At 38.9% G+C, this 21,480-nt stretch overlaps 1 protein-coding gene across 1 annotated transcript; it reads right to left on the bottom strand.

Moving 5' to 3' along the window:
- Positions 1-7,155: 7,155 nt before the first annotated feature.
- On the bottom strand, positions 7,156-10,439 carry LOC135627115 (NAC domain-containing protein 54-like). The gene is made up of 6 exons (XM_065133079.1): positions 10,197-10,439; positions 8,941-9,221; positions 8,547-8,834; positions 8,030-8,465; positions 7,874-7,951; positions 7,156-7,780 (listed from the first exon to the last, which is right to left on the bottom strand). Exons 1-5 carry the CDS (start codon positions 10,351-10,353, stop codon positions 7,935-7,937), a joined length of 1,179 nt encoding a protein of 392 aa, XP_064989151.1. The 5' UTR covers positions 10,354-10,439; the 3' UTR covers positions 7,156-7,780; positions 7,874-7,934.
- Between the last annotated feature and the right edge of the window lie 11,041 nt (positions 10,440-21,480).

A 21,480-nucleotide genomic window follows, 5' to 3' on the forward strand; every position in this document is an offset into this window, starting at 1 on the left:
AAATTATCATAGTCTTCTGGTATTTTACTATTCAGCTCGAACGTAACATGAAGTATGAGTAACAAACTAATATAAATATATATATATATATATATATATATATATAGCAATAATATGAGTTATAAAGCTCTTATTATCATATTCAGGACATAGAGATAACAAGAGTTATATATATATATATATATATATAGTTTCATTAGATTCATACTTAGAGCAATATATAAGCAAATTGGTATTTGTAACAATACCGATTTATAACATATAAGGCAATGAACTTAAGAGGAGAGTCATATTTATCATTTCATTTGATTCATTTATAACAATGAAATGAAGAGCATCATATCATCATATCAAGAATAAATACATGAACTCAAATATTATATTTGATATTTCATTCAATTTATTAATATCACAAGAGAATATAATAGCACATTCCGAATCATATGAAATAAAAATAGATGATGTAATGAGATCGTAATATAATATAATTTTACTCATTTCTGGATGACCATATAATACAAGTCTCCCGAGTTTAGGAGCTTCATCTACTCTCGTTTAGATAAAATCATAGGATCAACAAGAACTTCGTAGGCTCTACACATAACATAGGCAGTACATGTAGAATAATAAAAGCATATATATATATATATATATGAAATAATATCAAGTAAGAATTAATAAATTTGAAAATCAATCTATTTTGAAAAAAGTTTGTAAGGTAAGCTGCACTAAATATTGGAATAGGTAATTGTACTATAATTTATTCAAGTAAAGCACTGTTGAAAAGATATATAAATTTACTTTTAAATAAAATAAGTTTTGTTTAATTAGAGTTACCTACAAAAAGTTAAAAGCAATTTAAATACATCGAGATTAGAATCATCTTGTCTTTATTTAGTAGAATTCGAAGAATCAATTCAAATATACATTTGGATAGATATTTACACTTTAAATTATTCAAATAAAATATTTTAAAAAATATATAATAAAAACAACTTTTTCTAAAATCATAATTTTATACACAACACTAAAACTAAAATCATAATCCTGTTTGAGACTCAAATCTTTTGAGACCTAAGCAAGCATATATTGATGATCGGACTAAAGTGATATAAAAATATCAATCAAATGAACCATGGTACATATATTTTTTATTTATTTTATGTCAGTACGATCCTAACTATAGCTCAATTCGAATCCAAATAGAATCGGCCTAAGGAGTCAGTTGGGTACCAAAACCAAACCAGAACTAAACTGGGGAGGTTCAGTTGATGGCTCCCAATTTTTAAAAATATTTTTTTTATTTTTAAAATTATTTTTTTATTTAAAAAATAAAAAAAAAATTAATAGTTCAAACCAAATCCATAACCATCGTAATTGGAACCCGAACTTGTTAGGAACGAGTCGGTACTAAGAGGGAGGAGAGGAGAGAGGGTGAATTAGTGCAGCGGTAAAATCGTTAATTTCGTGAAATCTTCGTACGTTAAAAATCGATCTCGTAAAGTATTTAACTTTCTTCCGAGATATTCTAATTATGTGCAAACTACGATTTCTAAGATATATTCTAAGCAAGATAAATCCGTTTTTTTGTTTATTTATTATTTCAACTCATAATTGAAAAATATCAAGTTCAAAACATGGATTCCTAATTTTTAGGAACCGAAACCGATGGCTCCCGATTTTTCAAAATAATATATATATTTGTTATTTTTTAAAATTATTTTTAATTAAAAAATAAAAAATTGATAGTTCGAACCAAATCCAAAACCATCGTAATCGGAACCCGAACTGACCCTATGCGATTTGGTTTCGATTCTCAAATTTTAAAAATTAAAATTTTCGATTTCGAAATCGAAATTACCAGTTCCAAAATCAAAACTATCGATTCGGTAATCAAATCTAGTCATTATATGTGTAGAGAGAGATGTGTCGATTTTATGATTTCGATGAAAATTTTACGATAAAAAAAATTATGATTATTTTGTTATAAAAAAATTCTTTTAATTAATTTTTTTTAAAAATACCGTTTTCAGTTTAAAATCGACAATTCTAGAATGGGACTCGGAAAAGAAACCGACCTCCATCCCCATTTGATTCCTCATTCTCAAAAGCCTAAAACCGAACGTGGGCCCCGCGCCACGCCGACGGCAAGGCACGGTACGTAGGTCGTGTGCGGTAGAAACATGGGCAGAAATGGCTGGTGACCTTGGGATTGTATCTGAATATGGCCCCCACGCCACGTAGACCGCAATGCACGATGCGGAGGGACGTGTGCGATAGCTACGGGCGGGAGGGCAACAAAAGCCCTCGGAATTGGGGGAATACGACCGAGCGAGCAGGAGATCTCCGAACGTGTCGATCTTTTTGTTCGAGTCATAGTTTCTTGCGCTCGGTTGCTATTGTGCTAATCTCTGCAGGTTCTTCTCAGGTCCGCTGAGATGGAGGAACGACCCAACCCTATGGCTCGAGGTGCAACATCTTCCCTTTTTCCTCTGTTTCGTGCGACCTTATTCTTGTTGCCGGACCGTTGGACTATTGGATTACGATGGGATCGTGGTTCTGATAATTTGCTTCTTTTTTTTTCTTTTCGGTATCTTTTGGAATGATCTGTGCAAGGGCTAATCGCCGCAGTTATTCTTAGTTGTTAATGCTATTGAAGCTAATCATGATAAAAAACAATACTTTTTTTTCTTCCGTCTTTTGACTGATTACTCGACGAAGTAGACTGTAAGTCGGAGTCACTGCAGTTATCTTGTTGGTTTTTAACCAACAGGATCAGCAGTCGTGCCAGCGTTACAGAATATCTTGTTTGCAATGCCTAGATTTAGTGTGATGGACAACATTACAATGTGAATATCATTGGTAGATTTTTGTTCTTCAATGTCAATCTCTTCTATATAAGATACAAAAGGAGTTCAGAGTAGGTTCAGACTGTTTTATAATCTTGAAAGAGTGATAGCCATCATGAGGATTTTTCATTGATATTGACAAGGAAATACAACACTTTTTATATGGTAATATCAGGGGTATTGACTTCCTTGAGAAGGTAGATCGAGCTGTATTGCCGATTATTTATACTTTTTTCTTATCAAAGAATCATATGGCTTTTTTTTTTTTGTCCCCGCACATGATAGGTGAGCGTTGCCACCATGACAACGTTGCTCCTTTGCAGCCTGGGTGATTAGGATTCGAGTCAATGGAAGAACCTCTTTCTAGACCCTATAATGGTAGGAACCTCCATTGTGCCACCCTTTTCAAACCCTATAATGGCAAGAGCCTTGTGCATTGACTGATTCATGTTCTGACTCTATGTGGTGTATTTGTTGAGCTTCGTATCATAGAGTGCCATTATATGTTATGGTACTGAGATATTCATTGTAATCTCTAGTATGTGGAGCTCATGCTGCTTTGAGACTTGCTAGTCACAATCCTATAAATTGACCTTTACTGTTTCTTTAAATACAGTTGTATCTCTTTTCTTTATATTCAACTCAGGATTACATCTGGATAACAAGTACTAGACAGATCGTGCTTGTTGATGGATCAAGCCAATTTTGAGTTCAAGATAAACTTTTTTGGTGTTTTGTCTGCTGGCATTTTCATTCCAATGCTGTCATAATCCTACTGTGCCATGGGTTAGACATTGGTATTATGACAGAGAACATTAAGCTTATCTCCATCAGGGAATGTTTTGTAGATTGTTTCAGTTTTTTAATGAAATGAAGCAGATGAGCCATCGCTCATTTTCTCTGAAGAGATCGCAAAAGGCTACCTCTCAGTAAGTTTTTTTCCAAATCATTCTGAAGCTATAAAGGGTTATGATAGAGATTGGGTTATGAAAGAGATTGTTAAGGTTATCTCTGTCTAGGATAGCTTTGTACTCTATTTCAGATTCCTATGGAAACAAAGCAGATGAGTATCTTAGGATAGACAAAAGGTCACCTTTGAGCAAGTTTTATTTTAAAACGTTCTGAAATCATTTATAGTAATATGGAACTTTGCATCATGATATCAAGCCTATCAGGAAAAGAAATGGTTATTGGTATCCTTTTATGGACTAAATCAAGCATTACATTTTAGCATACTAACTCAGGTTAATCTCATAACAAATAAGCCACAATTCCTGTCTATTATCATGCATGCAAACTATCCAAGAACATGCCAAATACCAAGGCATATTATTAGATCAGTTCATAAACAAGCTAGAAGGCTGAGTATGAGTTTTTCACTTTATTGACAAATTTGGGTTACGTTGATTCCAGTTGCAGAAAGTTCTGGGTTTTTTGTTTGCATTATAAACCTTCTTCAGAATAGGCATGATAGATTTCGAACAGGTTCATTTTAAATGATTACTTCATATTTATTTCTTGAGAAAATTTAAGTGCTGTATGTATGTTTTTAGTATTGCAACATGTTTTTTCTTGGGTGGCAAAGAATCATTGTGAGTTGGAACTTCCAGATGGAATTGATTCTTAATAGCCTCTTATTCTTTTGTGTAATTGTGATTTCTTATATCGGAATTGATTCTTAATAAGTTCCTTTGGCGTAGCTTGAATTTTAAAGTTAGTTGAAGCTTTTTCTGTGAGCATGACTTCACATCACGTCTTGTGAGCATATTTTTATCTGCTCCTTTGGATTTTTTGTTGATATCCTATCATGATTTAGTTGACTTAAATGATAGTTTAAAACTTGTTTTTGTTCTATTTTCACAGGGTACTTGTAGGAATTGTTATCTGCTAGTTCTTGTTTTGCTTATTGATGACATTTAGTGTGATTCTTTTGATGAAAACCTGCAGAAACCAACCTGATAATTTTTTTAATCCTTCAATTTTATTACCCAAGATATCAAGGTTGAGATACCATTTTAACAGGAGAAAAATGCTAATATAGGATGCTTGTGGGTTTCTATACATAATTATGTAAGGATAGCTACCAAGGATAGTTGTTCTGGCCCATATTCTAGTGTGTATTGGCCAAAGCATATACTTTCAGTACTCGTGGTTGATTCTTTTTGTGTTGTTCCCACTTGTGAAGCTTGGTTCATGCCTAGGCATGTAGTGATCATTGTCTAATGTACTCTGCCATCTCAACTTGAGGCCATCACATGATGGAGGACATGATTTGGGACCAGTATCTGTCACAGTCTTCAATAACTTTAATGACATTGATTTATCTTTCACTTGTCGGTTCTATTATTTCTCTTGGTTTATTGATTCCAAAGTAAAGGATAAACTTTAATGCCTCTTTGTTGTAAGAAGGTCATCATATAAATTTTATAGGATGCTTTGCTAGAGATCTTTGTTAAACATTTACACAAATGGCAACTGGGGCCTTGAAGAATGAATCATGAAAGAACTTATAAAACTTGTCATGATTTTGGGAAGATATGTCTAATGAATGAGATGGAAAATGCAGCCAATGTGACTTTTACAATAGTTGGCAAGGAAAGAGACCTTGGTGGGAATATGGTCGATTCAAGTGAAGATGGAAACATGGATGCATTAGTGGTATCACTTGTGATAGAGCTAAACCAGTTGACTGTTCTAGATTCCATGAATGCAAATGCTGATTTGCAAAAGCCTCAGCTTCATCTCTAGATGATAATTCCGAGATATGTTTGCTTTTGGTTGATTTAGCATGACTCTTATATTCCAGCAACCAAGAGAATCACTGTCATTGAAGGCACATAATTAAGCCTGTTAAGAGTTTTTACTTCTAAATGTTCACATTGCTAAAATGATTACATGAAAGGTAAATTTAACTGCTACATTTTGAGCCATTATATTGTTCATATAAATTATACTGATAATGCTCCTATCTCTAGCTTATATGCAGTCACAGATTGTCACCAAGCTAAACGCTTTTCACTATCGAGTATGCCTCTTGGTTGTACTTGTCTAACATCAGTGACCAAAATCCTGGTAGCTCAATAATTGTGCTGACAGCAGCTTAAATTCTTTCTCCTCAGGCTTTCTCAGTGGAAATAGCTGGGAATACCATAGCATGAATGGATTTTGTCGACCGCCAATACAGTTTGGATGCCAGAAAACTCTAATGAGTTTTCCTCATGGTTCTTCCCGGCACAACAAGAGATTTCAACCAAGGGTTGTTCCTCATCAGACCCGGGCTTTCCATGGCAACCTTGCTGTATCCGTATCAGCAAAAGGGGTCGTTTCTAACCGGCCATTATCACCTCATCTACCCGTGAAGAAGCCACAGCTGAGTGCTACATTCTCCATTTCTCATAGGATATTTGGTGCTTCCTTGGGAACCGTCATCATGTTAACACCTCTGCTTATGAAGTTCAGTACCACATACAATATATGAAGGTATCACAAGAAGTTGGATGGCATCTTAGAGTCTGGATCCTTAAGGATTTCATGACAGGCTCTTCTTTGTTGGCTTTGATTTGTGAAAAATCAAGCAGAGTCACTGAACGTTGATGTTTGTTGCAGTAAAGCAAACTTAATTAACATTTGGTTGAGCAGTGACATTCTGTTTTGGAGTCACTCTTTTTAGGTTTCAGGATGCTGAGAAATAAAAACTGTTTGTTGTTTTGAAATTGGTTTATTGAGTTCTTGATTTAGCAGGATTGTCTCCGCTGGTTAGTTCATTGACTTGCTTTTGAACCATCATTTTTTTGCTTTTTGCTATTATTAAATACAAAATTCAAATACTTTTACTTTACCTTGTGAATCGATTATTCTTTTTCTTTCCATGAGTTTCTGGACCACTAGTTTGAGACAGAGTTATTAAAAATATTTAAAACTTTCTTATTGATACAGTATGAGAGGAATGTCCCGATTGAGAGAGAAAAGAGTTCTTTGAAATATTAAATAGATGAAGGATTATATATACACAATAATTAATGACAAATAGGTTTAGTGGATTAGATTCTCATTTATCATTTGAAAATTATGATATAGTAGCATAGTACATTGTCAATGAGTCAAGTGAATTATTATGAAGATAATATTGTGATCTAAAATAGGAATCATTAAAGTATGAATTAGGATGGATCTTGATGTTAACATTATGAATCATGGAAATGTGTTTTTTTTTCTTAAAGACAAACTCCAAACATGAATCTACATTGACTTGGAACATTACTCCTCCACCGGTTTGAATCACAGAAACATCCTCTACCGGTTTGAAATACCGAAATAATCTTTTTATTTATAAAGATAAAACTGCAAACAATTTGTACACTCATTTCTGAGCTTGTAATGGGAGTACTGTTACAATTGCATTAGTATCGATCACATTTCAGTATAATATCAATCGGTATCCTTCTGTATGTTACAAGCAAATGGTGGACATCCAAGTTCTAGGGTTATGATCCTACCAGTGCTGAAGACAAAGCAAAGCGAGGAAGCTCAAAATCCCATGTAAAACCATTCTGGAAATGGCCCTCCTCATATATAGAAACCAAATGTTATTCCCTCTCTTTTTCTTCTTCTCAGTCACTCTTCCATTGCCTAGGAGAGGGAGCTTCTGCATTGTTTCCTATGAGATTAATTGTCCCGTATGAATGCCTTGAACCTGCTAAAAAATTGAAGTTGTGCCTCTAACTTTTTGCCCCGAATTCGAACGTCTCTGCATCCATGTCTTGCCTTGCAACTGGATTCAGATGGAAGTTGACCTTGGAGAGTTCGATATGGTGGAAGAATGTTCCGATCATGCCACAATGCGGCGACACAGATAGTCCATGTTGGAACTCAACTTTCTTCGATCTCGTCACCAGCGGCAACATCAGCACCCATCAGCTTCTCCGGGCAATCTAGCATAGCGATGTGAAAACATGACACAAGAATCTAAGCCATGATACAAGGATATAGAGACGACGATGCCAAAACTTGTACAGGAATCGTACCTTTATAGTCTACAGCCTCTCCGAATTGATAGGTTGGAATGCTTTCCAGTGCTGCACTCTCTCAGCTTCCAAAGCTATCTGTGAAACAAGTAAAGCTGATCAAAGATTTTACTCAGACCATGTAGGATATGGTGGCTTTAGCTCAACGATAGACACCTCTCAGATTCTCCACTCTCTTCTCCTCCTCCTTGAACTCTTCTTCGAGATCGCTTATCTCGAAAAGCTTTGTAGGCAGCTCCCCAACATTGCTCGACTTAGCTATGGATCTTAAGGAACTCATAAATGATGTTTGGGGGAATTGAATGCCGTCGCTTCCTTTATCGAGTTCGAAGAAAGAAGCAAATTCTTCTTCACCATGAGGATTAGCTCCAACCCACATGTCATGGCAGCCGGAGTTGTTGATCAGTTCTTGGGAGGCCGAGGCGACCGACAAGATCTCCTGGATGATGTCCACTTGGTTCCCGGTATCCCCATAGTTGCCAGAATGCAGGATCTTCGACTCGGTGAGGTTGATCTGAGAGAAGTCCTCCACCTCCAGTGGAGGCAAGGAGAGTCTGTGTTGAAGCCTCGCACACTGCAATGCCACATCTACCTGCACAGCTTACAGGCTGTGACCAAATCGGAGCAGGAACACGAGAAAGAAGGAAGCATCAGAGAGTGGATGATCTTTGACCTTTGATGGCATGTAAGAGAAACTTCCTGGACTGTATGCTTCTTCTTCTTCGGTTAGATACTGCATCCACCTGCCATCCACCGGAGTGCTTGCAGCAAGAAATGCCCCTTGGCCATGCACCATCTCCGACGAGCACACGTCGTTCGGAAAAGGAACGCCGCAGCTCTCGAGGTCGTCGCCTCTCCCCTCGGAAGAGACATCCACAATCGGTGATCGATCGGCTGGCAGACCGGAATGCTTAATGCCTGGTGCAGTCTTCTTAAACACGCGGCACAGAGCGTACGCGTCCTTGATTCATACATGACCATGAACTCGATCGTGAGCACAGGTAAACATGTAATCATGAGACGAACAGGGGTAGCAGCGACGATGGCGTGCATGCGTACGTACGTACCTGCAGACCTGCGGAGGCGTTCTCGCATTCATTCTCGTCGAGGCGGTATTCGTGCATGACCCAATCGGTTCGAGAGCCATGCGGTGCTCGTCCTCGGTAGTAAACCAGGGTTTTCTTCATCCCCACCGCCCGCCGTTGCGAGCTCACCCTTCGGTCCTTCCCGGTGGCCTTCCAGTAGCCAGCCCGAGTTGCCCGGTTCGTCCTCGAACCATTGGGGTACTTGCGATCTCGCGGGCTGAAGAAGTACCACTCCAGGTCTTTGCTCGGCAGAAACGACTTCTCTGAACGAAAATGCCAAAGAAGAAGAATCTTATATGCTTCCCTGCATCTTCTACTTTAATCTACAGGCCATGACCGGTTCGGAAGACCATATGACGAGAAAATTATTGGAACCTACGTGACGGCCCTCGATGAAACCCTAGAAAAGGTAGGACCAGGCTACTGTGATCTCTAGGAGACTGTGCAGCTCTCCTCTTGGCACCTTTTGACTTGGTTCTGACACAATCTATGCTTCTTTTTGTCTGTTATTCCCACATTAATCGATAGTGTTCTTCCTAACCAGGGTCTCTAAAGCAAGCTAAAGATGCTAGGTGAACGTGATACATGAAAGGATCAACTGTGGAGCGAGAAAACTGGAAGAGAAACGTTACATTTGGTGGATGCGACCTCTTAACTTTGGGTCCAAAAAAACAACAGCAGTGTCGAAGCTATCCTAGTGAGAGAAGGTGAGAAGCTTCGATCCATCCTGCGGGATTTAAGCCTTTGGCTTTGAAACAAGTGTTGGGATCTGATCTGATCTGATCTTTCAGCTGTTGCCAATCTAACACAAATTTAGCATCAAAGCAAAGAAAGCTTGCAAGCCATCTCAAAGTAGACTAGTCATCAAAATCTACTACAATTTGTTGGCCTTTTCTCTCAAGGAAACTGTTACATAGAATCTAGTTGGAAATCAGGAAGGAAGGAAGGATCTCTCCAACAAGTAATCAGGGAATCAAATGTGGCAGGATGAAGTGATTCAGAAGGGATGCCCTACAAGTCTTTTCTTGAAGAAATGGAGTAGGCCGATGCTATCAACTGGTCGAGGCTAAGGAGGTGAATCGAGTAAATGCGACGCCAAGCTTCTAATTATTTTCTTAGCAACCTAATACGACTTAAACAATCACATAATTATTCTGAGACGATGTAGCTAATGGACATATAGCTCTCAGAATCAATTGGAAAGATGATGAGAAGAAAGCAACGGGAAAGATGATAACCTGGTAGATCCCATGGCTCGCACTTGTACAGGTCGACCTCAGGAATGATCTCCAACTCAATCTCGCGTCCGTTGATCTTTCTTTTGAGGTAGTAGGCGACGAGCTCCTCGTCCGTGGGATGGAAACGGAAACCAGGAGGCAAGCTCATTGACGCCATTCCCTACAAGCCTTCCAAATCTTCCTCAAAGCAGCAACAGGAAGCTCCACACGAGCCTTGCTGCCCCAAAACTATCGATCAAGGCTCAACCTGTACCCTCCAAGAATCCAACAGTTAGATAGATAGATAGATAAATAGAGAGAGAGAGAGAGAGAGAGAGAGAGAGAGAGAGAGAGAGAGAGACCTTGTTAGGGCGAGGAATGGAGAAGAAGGGGAGGTGGGGAAGGTGGTGAACATGGCTTTATAGTGAGGTGTGAGGAGGGAGCAATGTAATGGCGTGGGGAGGGGGATTGTGGTGGTGAGAGCGTTCAGGAGAAGCTCTTGGCTTTGGCTTTTGGTTCCTGTTGCTTGCAGGATGTACATAAACAGCCATGGAATATGCCAAGCTTGTCTTCTTCTCTTTTGCTGGCAAAGGCTGCAACCGGGAGTTCCCACCTTCACGTTCTCGTTCACACCGCTGATATGGATCGCCTTCGTCCCCGCTTTGGATTGATCAGCTTTTTGACCCAAAAAAGAATGGGTCCCATGTGCAGGTCACTTTGGATTGGGTTACGAACTCGATTGAGTTTAACATGCACAACATCTTTTCTTCTGGTAGCTTAATTTATTGGATTAACCATCATCCAAATTCAAACAAATCTTAATCCTGCATCTAATCCTCCTCATGTTTCAGCTTTCCTTCCAGCCTAATCTAATTTACCTGTAGATGTTATTAGATTTTGATTGTTACCATTACATGTTGTGTCAAATCCTATATTTAGACATCTCCATTTAATGATTCTTTGATTCACGCATGCAGATCTCGACAGCCTCTCCCACTTGGGTGATGGGTTGCGCTTTGGACACGTGCATGGAAAGCACCTGCGTGGCGGCACAGGTGTTCATCCGGGCTGGACCCCAATGCCTTTTCATCGGCCAACTTGTCCCTCTCCCCAGCTTTATCTTTTTTTTCTTTTATGCCAAAATCCAACCCAGCTTTAATTGGGTGCCCTTCCACCACTTCTCCTCCCATTTCCTTTTATCTTATTTATTTTTTATAAATATTAAGTAGTGAATACTCAATTCAATCTTAAAGATTATTTTTATCGATTAAACTAAGTAAAATATTTAAATATTTTTATCATATTGATATCTGATGAAAAGAATAGAAGATAAGAAACTTTATTGAAGAAGTGAAAAAGAAAAAATGAAAATGCTTCGATACATTAACATGCCCCCGCAAGATGGTGCTCCTGATAAGGATATCAATCTTGGATCGATCAAAAAATTAAGATGGTGCTCTTGATAAGGATTGGCCATGGAGCCTCTTAGGAATGTGACTACAACAACATTGGTCGTCAACGACGTTGGTCATTGGCCAAAGGCAAGAGCGAAACTTCGCTTGTCTCACTGTTCTGATATCATGATGAAAATAATATAAGATAAGAACAATTATTAAAGAAGCTTTGTTGAAGAAGTGTTTAAGCTTTATTGAAGAAATGAAAATGCTTCAATACATTAACATGTTCAAGAGAAAGGATTTCCCTAAGAATAGAGATATTTTCTATCGACATTTGCTAAATTTAATTTTCGTACTATAATAATATGTTACTATCATTATCTTTATCAATAATGGGATAGAAAGTATGCAATAAGTTTGAGATAAATAGTCTCTAGCAATAAATATCTTAAAATTCTCATACATCTTCTTCAACTCATTTAAACCAATCTAACTAAATCAGATTTATTCCGATGCTTCTAATCCTACTAGACGAATTCAAATAAATAAAAAAATTAATTCAGATTCGAAGATGATCAATGTACGTCGTTATTAGTTAGTTTATCATCACCATGAGTAGATCTGATAAAGTTGTAAGCATATGGAACATGATCCAAGATTACTTGATGCTTCAAATCAACAAGTCGTAAGCAAGAGTCGATAGAACACCAAACAAAAAGATGACTTCACATTGGCTTTAGGGAACAAAATAAGGATTGTGATGGATAGGAAGTAGTGTTAGAATAGAAGGTGGCGGCTTGGGATCAATCATTGCGTGCCCACTCCGCAAGCAACGTTCGATGTGCCAATGTGTTAATATAATTGGACAGTGCATCGAGCTTGAGGTTCCAAAGGGGAGCTTTGGCTGTGGGCAGCCTCTAGGAATCACCTTTACTACTTTTGGAAAAGATTGTTCTGGAAGAGAAGGGCACTTGCCAAATTAGAACATAATCTATTACTTAGATTTAATTTTATAAAAATTCAGATGAATCTATTATCATTAATTAATTTGGATTTAAGCTTCTCAAATTAACTATTCAAATTAATGATTCATATCTCACCATTAAAATTATTAGTTAGATAAGGATTCATAATTTTAAAAAAAATTATATTTTTATTAAAAATAATCTAGCAAAAAAGAAGCTCTCGTAAGATGTCATTATCAATATTTATTAATTATTTAGTAGATAAAATTTTAACTGCTAACCTCTCTAGTTAATTATGCATACACTAAAAATAAAAAAGCTTTTGTTATTGTCTTAGGTTAAATTATTTTGTTGGAAGCTTTTGTATTGCTACCTTCCCATGTCTAATCTAAATATCTACAAGAACCTCTTTTATCCTTTATATCGAATCTAACTCATTTTTTTCTAGTTTGATGAATGAAATATTAAAAAATGACTTACACAAATATGAACACCATTATAACTATCATTGCCATCAAATTATGGTTGATTTAAAGATCTACAAATGACATCCTTTATGCTAACGCTATCCGTTCTCCTACTTAGTAGTAGTTGTAGAGATCTAGAAATATCTTTTAGATTCAATATAGCCCATGAATCAATAGTTGTATCAATGAAATATCTTTTTACTTTTACAAATAATAAGTAGTAAAGACAAGATTTGAATCTAGAATCTTATAATAAATTATCAAGGAAGTGATAAATCTATGCAAGAATATACTATCGAGTTTCGACAATAAGTCTTGGCACTTGAAATTTCTCTTAATGACTACTCGATGGTGATAAAATATACCATCAAATCTCAGATAAATATAAAATTGAATCTCTTCAAAACTCATGATATTAATCAAGGTTCGTAATACTGTACCGTACCGATGTTTCGACCTGGGCTCAATATCGGTACGGTATGGTATGTTGAATCTCGGATTTTGATGATGAAGTCAATTGTCATTTGTTATCTAATCTATGTGTTGAGATAAGTGTGCAGGATTAACTACGATGAGATTAAGACAAGCAGCAGGAGTTGCCCCGGAGTCAAGATCATGATCACGTTGGGAGTTCGGGAGTTCGACGGAAGTTCGGACGGTCGTCGGAGGTTCAGAGAGAACAGATCCGAGAAGTCCAGAATCTTGCCAAGCGAAGCTCGTCGGAACTCGCCAAGTGGATCGTCGCAAAGTCCAGGAGTATGCCGGATGTCCGCAGAAGGATCACCGAGGGTTGTCGGATGATCGACGGAAGTTGGCCGGAAACTCGCCGGAAGAAGCGATTGACGCATCGGAGCAAGCTGCAGAAGTTGTCTTAGAGATAATCGTAGTTAGCACGATGATTAAGCAGGAAAATGGGAGGTAAACCCATTAGCTTAATCTTGGGGCAATTGGGCCCCTGAAAAGATTCAAGTGGGTCGAATGGAGTGAACCATTCGGACCCTGATTGCACCAGGAGGTGCAACCGCCCCAGCCAGGAGGTGCAACCGCCTGGGCTGAGGGGCTGGGAGGTGCAACCGCCCCAGCCAGGAGGTGCAACCGCCAGGGCTGCACGGCTGGGAGGTGCAACCGCTCCAGCCAAGAGGTTGCACCGCCAGAGCTCAAGTTCCGAGCTCTGCCAGGCGATGCAACCACCAAGCTCAGTCTTCGAGCTTTGGCAGAGTGGTGCATCAGCCTGAGCTCAGTCTCGAGCTTTGCAAGGTGATGAATTCACCAAGCTCAGTCTTCGAGCTATGGCAGAATGGTGCATCAGCTTGAGCTCAGTTTGGAGCTCTGCCAAGTGATGCAACCACCGAGCTCAGATTTCGAGCTCTGCCAGGTGATGCAACCACCAAGCTCAGTCTTCGAGCTCTGCCAGGTGATGCAACCATCGAGCTCAGTCTTCGAGCTCTGGCAGAGAAGAAGCAATCGGCAGAGCTCAGTCTTCGAGCTCTGCCAGGCGGTGCCACCTCTCCAGTCGAGAGGTGCAACCGCCTGATCCCAGAAATTCTGGGATTAGATCGATTTGATTGTTTTGAGCTCGAATTTTGAACTGGGTTGGGGCCTATAAATACCCCACCCATTCAGCACTGAAAAGGCACAGACCTATACCAAAATTGTGATCTTTTCTGTGATTCTAAAGAGCTCAAACGTGTTGTAAAGCCTTGAGTCTCCTCCTTCTGTTCTTCAAGTTTTCAACTGTAAAGTGAGGAGAGAAAGGTCTGTAAAGGTTGTCTCCTAAGCCTGTCAAAAGGAGAGAAACTGTAAGAGGGAAGTTTGGCCTTCGCCCATTGAAGGAAGGCAGCTAGTTGACGTCGGCAACCTCATCGGTAGAGGAAGCCAAAAGTGGAGTAGGTCAAGGCTGACCGAACCACTATAAATCTCTGGTTTGCGTTTAATTTCGAGCACTTTATCATTACTGCAAACCTCCCTCATCACTACTGCTCTCTGCGCTTTCACGAACAAGTTCTAAGTGCTGTTCTTCCAAATCTGGATTCAGACGTAAACTCGTATTTTCGTACATTACAGTTTACGTTTACGTTTGATTCTGCAGAACTGTTTTCTGCGCTTTTACGAACGAGCTTCCTTGCAGTTTACGCTTGCATTTTAATCCTATTAATAACTGCAATCTGTCCTCTACGATTTTACGAACGAGTTTCAACATTTAGACGTAAAACTGCATTCGGACGTAAATCGGCTTTCTTCGCTCAATCATCAGATTTCAGTTTACGTTTACGTCTTGATTTCAACTGCATACTGCCTTCTGCGAATATACAAACGAGTTTCAAAGTTTAGACGTAAATCTGCGTCTAGACGTAAAACTGCGTTTAGACGTAAAACTGCGTTTAGACGTAAATCTGCGTTTAGACGTAAAACTGCGTTTAGACGTAAAACTGCGTTTAGAAGTAAAACTGCGTTTAGACGTAAAACTGCGTTTAGACGTAAATCTGCGTTTAGACGTAAAACTGCGTTTAGACGTAAAACTGCGTTTAGACGTAAAACTGCGTTTAGACGTAAATCTACGTTTAGACGTAAATCTGCACTTAGACGCAATCTGCGCTTAGACGCAAAACTGCGCTTAGACGCAATCTGCGCTTAGACGCAAACTGCACTTAGATACAAACTGAGAATTTGCTTTTGCATCATAATCGTTTTTGAACGAACGCAGCTTTTTGTTTTTAAATTATTACAAGATTTCCGCTGCACTAATTCACCCCCCCCCTCTTAGTGCTCTTGATCCTAACAATTGGTATCAGAGCTCGGTTAACTCTCTAAAGGATTAAAACCCAAGAGAGATGGCATACGCCGGAAACCAAGAGGGGCATTCAATTACACGTCCACCCATGTTCAGTGGAACGGACTACACTTACTGGAAGACCCGAATGAGGATCTTTCTTATTTCTATGGATTTAGAACTGTGGAACCTTGTTGAAAATGGATTTTCAAAACCTTCTCTTCCAATGATCGATTGGAACGATTTGGAGAAGAAGACTTTCGCTCTTAATGCAAAGGCTATGAATGCCTTATTTTGCGCTCTTGATAAAAACGAGTTTAATCGCGTTTCAACGTGCGAAACTGCTTTTGATATTTGGCACACACTTGAAGTGACCCACGAGGGCACAAGTAGAGTGAAAGAGTCAAAAATCAATCTGTTGCTGCATTCTTTTGAACTTTTTCGAATGAAACCGAGTGAAACCATTGGCGACATGTTCACCCGTTTCACGGATGTCGTCAACGGTTTAAAAGGTCTCGGAAAGAGCTTTTCGGATTTTGAGCTTGTTAATAAGATACTAAGATCCCTTCCTAAGAGTTGGGATCCTAAAGTCACCGCCATTCAAGAGGCAAAAGATCTGCAAAATTTCCCTCTTGAAGAACTAATCGGGTCATTAATGACCTACGAAATGACCTGCAAAGCTCATGAAGAGCAGGAAGACATCCTTCCAAAGAACAGGAAGGATATGGCACTTAAGACTTCTGAATGCCACTTGAGAGAAAACTCAAGTGATGAGGATTGTGACGATGACTTGGCACTTTTGACAAGAAAGTTTAAAAAATTCTTCAAAAGAAACAAGTTTAAAAATGATGTGAAAAATAAACTTGAACCTAAGAAGGACCAGGTGATCTGCTATGAATGTAAAAAGCCGGGACATTACAAAAGTGATTGTCCCCAAGTCAAGAAAAGAACAACAAAGAAGAAGGCGCTCCAAGCAACATGGGATGATTCGAGCGCATCCGAGGAAGAAGAATCCAACACCGAGCAAGTTGCTCATTACGCCTTTATGGCCATCGAAGGGGAGGTAACGGATTTATTAGATGCTGATTTATCTTTCGATGAATTACTAAATGCCTTCCATGATTTATTTGATGAATGCAAAGTTATAAATAAGAAATACAAGTTGCTAAAAAAGCTACATGATAATCTTACTTGTGAGTTTGATAAGTTAAAAGTCGAACATCATGATAGTTTAAACTCATGTATCAAATGTCATGATTTAGAAACTATACAAAAAGAAAACTTGCTGCTTAAGGACACCTTGAAGAAATTCGAGGTTGGTAGCAAGTCATTAAACATGATCCTTACAAACAAGGGTCATGCTCCCAAAAGAAGTGGGATTGGATTTGTGAGGAGTCCTCACCAAAATCCAACTACCTTTGTAAAAGGCCCCATCTTACACGTTCAACACCAAACCAAGTGCAACTTTTGTTGCAAATCTGGACACAAGACACATTGTTGTCCATTCAAGAAAATAAGTCCAAACAAATTAATTTGGGTTCCTAAAGGAACCATGATAAACTCTATGCAACATGATAGAAAATATAGATCTGTTTATGAGGCATCCAAAAGCAAATGGGTTCCTAAAGATCATCCGTTCCTATAAAAACATTAAAAGTCTAGGCCGGAGCAAGAAATAATGTTCTGCTCCTTAACTCTCAATGATCATAAACCAAGAATCAAAAAGGAACTCGCAACGCTTAAGTAACAAGTGGAAGCTATGAAATCACATACCCCCCCCTGATCTTCAAAACCTGTTCATCTACGAGTTAATTCCTGTAGAAACTAAACATGTCATGATCTTAAAAGGGACACCAAACAAACATTCGTATGCACGTTAAAAGATCTATCTAACAAAGAACTTCTTCCTTAAAAGCTTATACGAAATCATGTAACAAACATCAATTGCTCTGAAACTCTCCTCAAGGCAAACTCTCCTAAATCAAAACATCCTAAAATACTCACCTGCTGCAGGCGGTGGCACCTCTCCAGCTGGCGGTTGCACCTCCAGCCTTCACGGGTTGCCAGAGGTTGCACCGCTCCAGCCAGAGGTGCAACCGCCAGCAGCTCTGCCCTCTTAAAATCACGCTAGGGCCGGCTAAGGAAACCGACCCCAACTCACCCCCATTCCCTCCTCTACTCCTCCAAGACTCCTCCATTCCCACTTCACTCCTCTAAGCCTTCCAAATACCTCCCATTTCGGAGCTAAACATCAAAGAATCCTTCCTTCTCTTGAAGATTTCACAAAGGTATTCTCTAAGAAACTCTTAAATTCTGTTTTGTTCTTCATTTTCTTTAGCTCATTATCATCCCTTTAAAACAGCAGTAGTAATGGGATCTAGAAGATCCTCAAAGGACAAGGGAAAGAGGAGAGTAGTAGAAGAGTTTGATCTCACTCTTTTTGATTCCAAAAACCATGCTGAAAAATTTCTCTCCTTCGAACTAAGAAGCATCAATAAGGGAAAATATGTAGATCTGAATGAACTAAGAGATGTAGAGACTATCCATTGGTTTGCAAACCTAAATCTACTTCCCATTTTGCAGATCAACGAACCCATTTATCCTAGACTAGTTCGATTGTTTTACAACAACATGCAAAAAGATGATGAAGAAAGGATATCAACCTATCTCTTAGGACAACACATTTCAATCACTGATAGATTCATTTGTGATATAATAGGTATCCCCATGAAAAGCATAGGACTTTACTTCAAAGGATCATGGGATGAAAATACAATTGGAACATCTTACGTTGACGCCTTAGGAACAATCCTTGCCAATCCTAACATAGAATCTATTTCTAAAAGTTGTGAACACCTAATGCCTTTTAACACTAAGATACTTCATCATATAATGACTAGTATAATTCTTCCTAAGCAATATCATCATGATGAAGTGAGTCAATTGGAATTAGGAATTATGTACCTAATCATGAAAGAACGTGACATTTGTCTTGGCTATCTGATTCAACAAAACATGTTGGAATTATCTACAAAAGATATGATGCTCCCATATGGTGGAATTATTACTAGAATAATGAAAGCTTACGACATTCAAATACCACTAGAAGAAGAAGTAATGAAATCAGATAGATACAGCATAATAAACAAAAATCTACTTCACCGACTAAGATGTCACTATAGAAACGGTAACTGGGTAAGAATGCCTAGAAGAACTAATCCCCCTGAACCTGAACCTGAACCAGAGCCGGAAACCCCAGTCTTTAGGAGTACCCACTCTCCTCCAATCTGTCCCTTTGAGGAAACACATCCGGTTGAGCAAACTCACACATCATCCATCGAAGATATCAGGATTCGGATGGACCGATTTGAGCAACGACAAGAACGGCTTGAACTTCGACAAGATCAAATCCTAACCGAGCTACAACAAATCCATCGACAATTTGACTCTTTATTTAGGCACTTTAATCTTCCACCTCATGAATAAGCTTGTATAAACATCTGATGTTTTTGATATGACATGTTGTAAACTCCTTATGTTATTCATGAAGGACTTTGTCTTTATGGTTACCTGATATGCTATGGTTATCTTTGTAAGCATATTTGCAAACATCTCTTATTGTTTATCTCGTTTTTTGCACTAAAACTAAAAAGGTTTAAAAGTCTATGCCTTGAAAATATGAAGCAACATACCAATGTAAGTTGATAAGTCAGCAGTATGACATTGATATGGTTGCTATTATGATTGCTATCATGCCATGTATCAAACAAAAATTTGCATCATACGAACTGATATATTACCATGTAATGCAATGCTACACTTGCTGAAATAAAAATCCTGCTATGCAATATGATATAATGCTGCACTTGAAATAATTGTGTTACTACATCAAAATTATTTTTCGGATGTTATTACTATTACATGCCTTGACAACGCTTGATCAAACAACATGTTGCAAATATTTTTAACCAAATGCATGTAAAAAGTTCATTTTTCGGGTTGTATGCTAAAAATGGGATGTTCCCATACACTCTTATGAAAACTCCTTGGAAAATGACTTTCCTCCGTCAAGCAAAAACAATAAAGTGATATATGTGTCATGACTTCCTTTATTTGCTTGATAATGCTATCATGCTTTTTGTTGATGACAAAGGGGGAGAAAAATATGAATTGATAAACACTATGTCATAGCTGAACTGCCATAATTATATCTATGTCATAGTTGCAAATACTTGAGTGATGCTATAAACAATGTTATGCCATCCTTGCATCACCATGAGATATGTGGAGAAAAATATGAATTGATATACACTATGTCATAGCTGAACTGCAATAATCATATCTATGTCATAGTTGTAAATACTTAAGTGATGCTATAAACAATGTTATGCCATCCTTGCATCACCAAGAGATATGTGAACATGTACTATAGTTTGCATCATATCCTGATATGATATTGTGAAGAAAATGCAAACTTACTAGAAAATCTCAAATGTAAGCATCATGTAAATAGTCCTTCGTAGCTTTATATGATTGCATGATGATTGGTTACAAACACTATCATACAAACTTGTTGATGTATGTCATGTCTTGACATAATTCTTGAAGAGATACATCATGATAGGCATCATGATGGGAGCATTGATAAGTTTAACTGATCTAACTTATCAATGCGTCACTTGAATTCTTAGGTCTTGAATTCAAGGTTGACTTATCTCAACTATGGCATATAGATAGGGGGAGTTAAGGATAACTCCTTTATCAATTGATTGTCATCATCAAAAAGGGGGAGATTGTTGAATCTCGGATTTTGATGATGAAGTCAATTGTCATTTGTTATCTAATCTATGTGTTGAGATAAGTGTGCAGGATTAACTACGATGAGATTAAGACAAGCAGCAGGAGTTGCCCCGGAGTCAAGATCATGATCACGTTGGGAGTTCGGGAGTTCGACGGAAGTTCGGACGGTCGTCGGAGGTTCAGAGAGAACAGATCCGAGAAGTCCAGAATCTTGCCAAGCGAAGCTCGTCGGAACTCGCCAAGTGGATCGTCGCAAAGTCCAGGAGTATGCCGGATGTCCGCAGAAGGATCACCGAGGGTTGTCGGATGATCGACGGAAGTTGGCCGGAAACTCGCCGGAAGAAGCGATTGACGCATCGGAGCAAGCTGCAGAAGTTGTCTTAGAGATAATCGTAGTTAGCACGATGATTAAGCAGGAAAATGGGAGGTGAACCCATTAGCTTAATCTTGGGGCAATTGGGCCCCTGAAAAGATTCAAGTGGGTCGAATGGAGTGAACCATTCGGACCCTGATTGCACCAGGAGGTGCAACCGCCCCAGCCAGGAGGTGCAACCGCCTGGGCTGAGGGGTTGAGAGGTGCAACCGCCCCAGCCAGGAGGTGCAACCGCCTGGGCTGAGGGGCTGGGAGGTGCAACCGCCCCAGCCAGGAGGTGCAACCGCCAGGGCTGCACGGCTGGGAGGTGCAACCGCTCCAGCCAAGAGGTTGCACCGCCAGAGCTCAAGTTCCGAGCTCTGCCAGGCGATGCAACCACCAAGCTCAGTCTTCGAGCTTTGGCAGAGTGGTGCATCAGCCTGAGCTCAGTCTCGAGCTTTGCAAGGTGATGAATTCACCAAGCTCAGTCTTCGAGCTATGGCAGAATGGTGCATCAGCTTGAGCTCAGTTTGGAGCTCTGCCAAGTGATGCAA

The sequence above is a fragment of the Musa acuminata genome, chromosome BXJ2-11, assembly GCF_036884655.1.
Source record: "Musa acuminata AAA Group cultivar baxijiao chromosome BXJ2-11, Cavendish_Baxijiao_AAA, whole genome shotgun sequence".
Taxonomy (NCBI): Eukaryota; Viridiplantae; Streptophyta; class Magnoliopsida; order Zingiberales; family Musaceae; genus Musa; species Musa acuminata.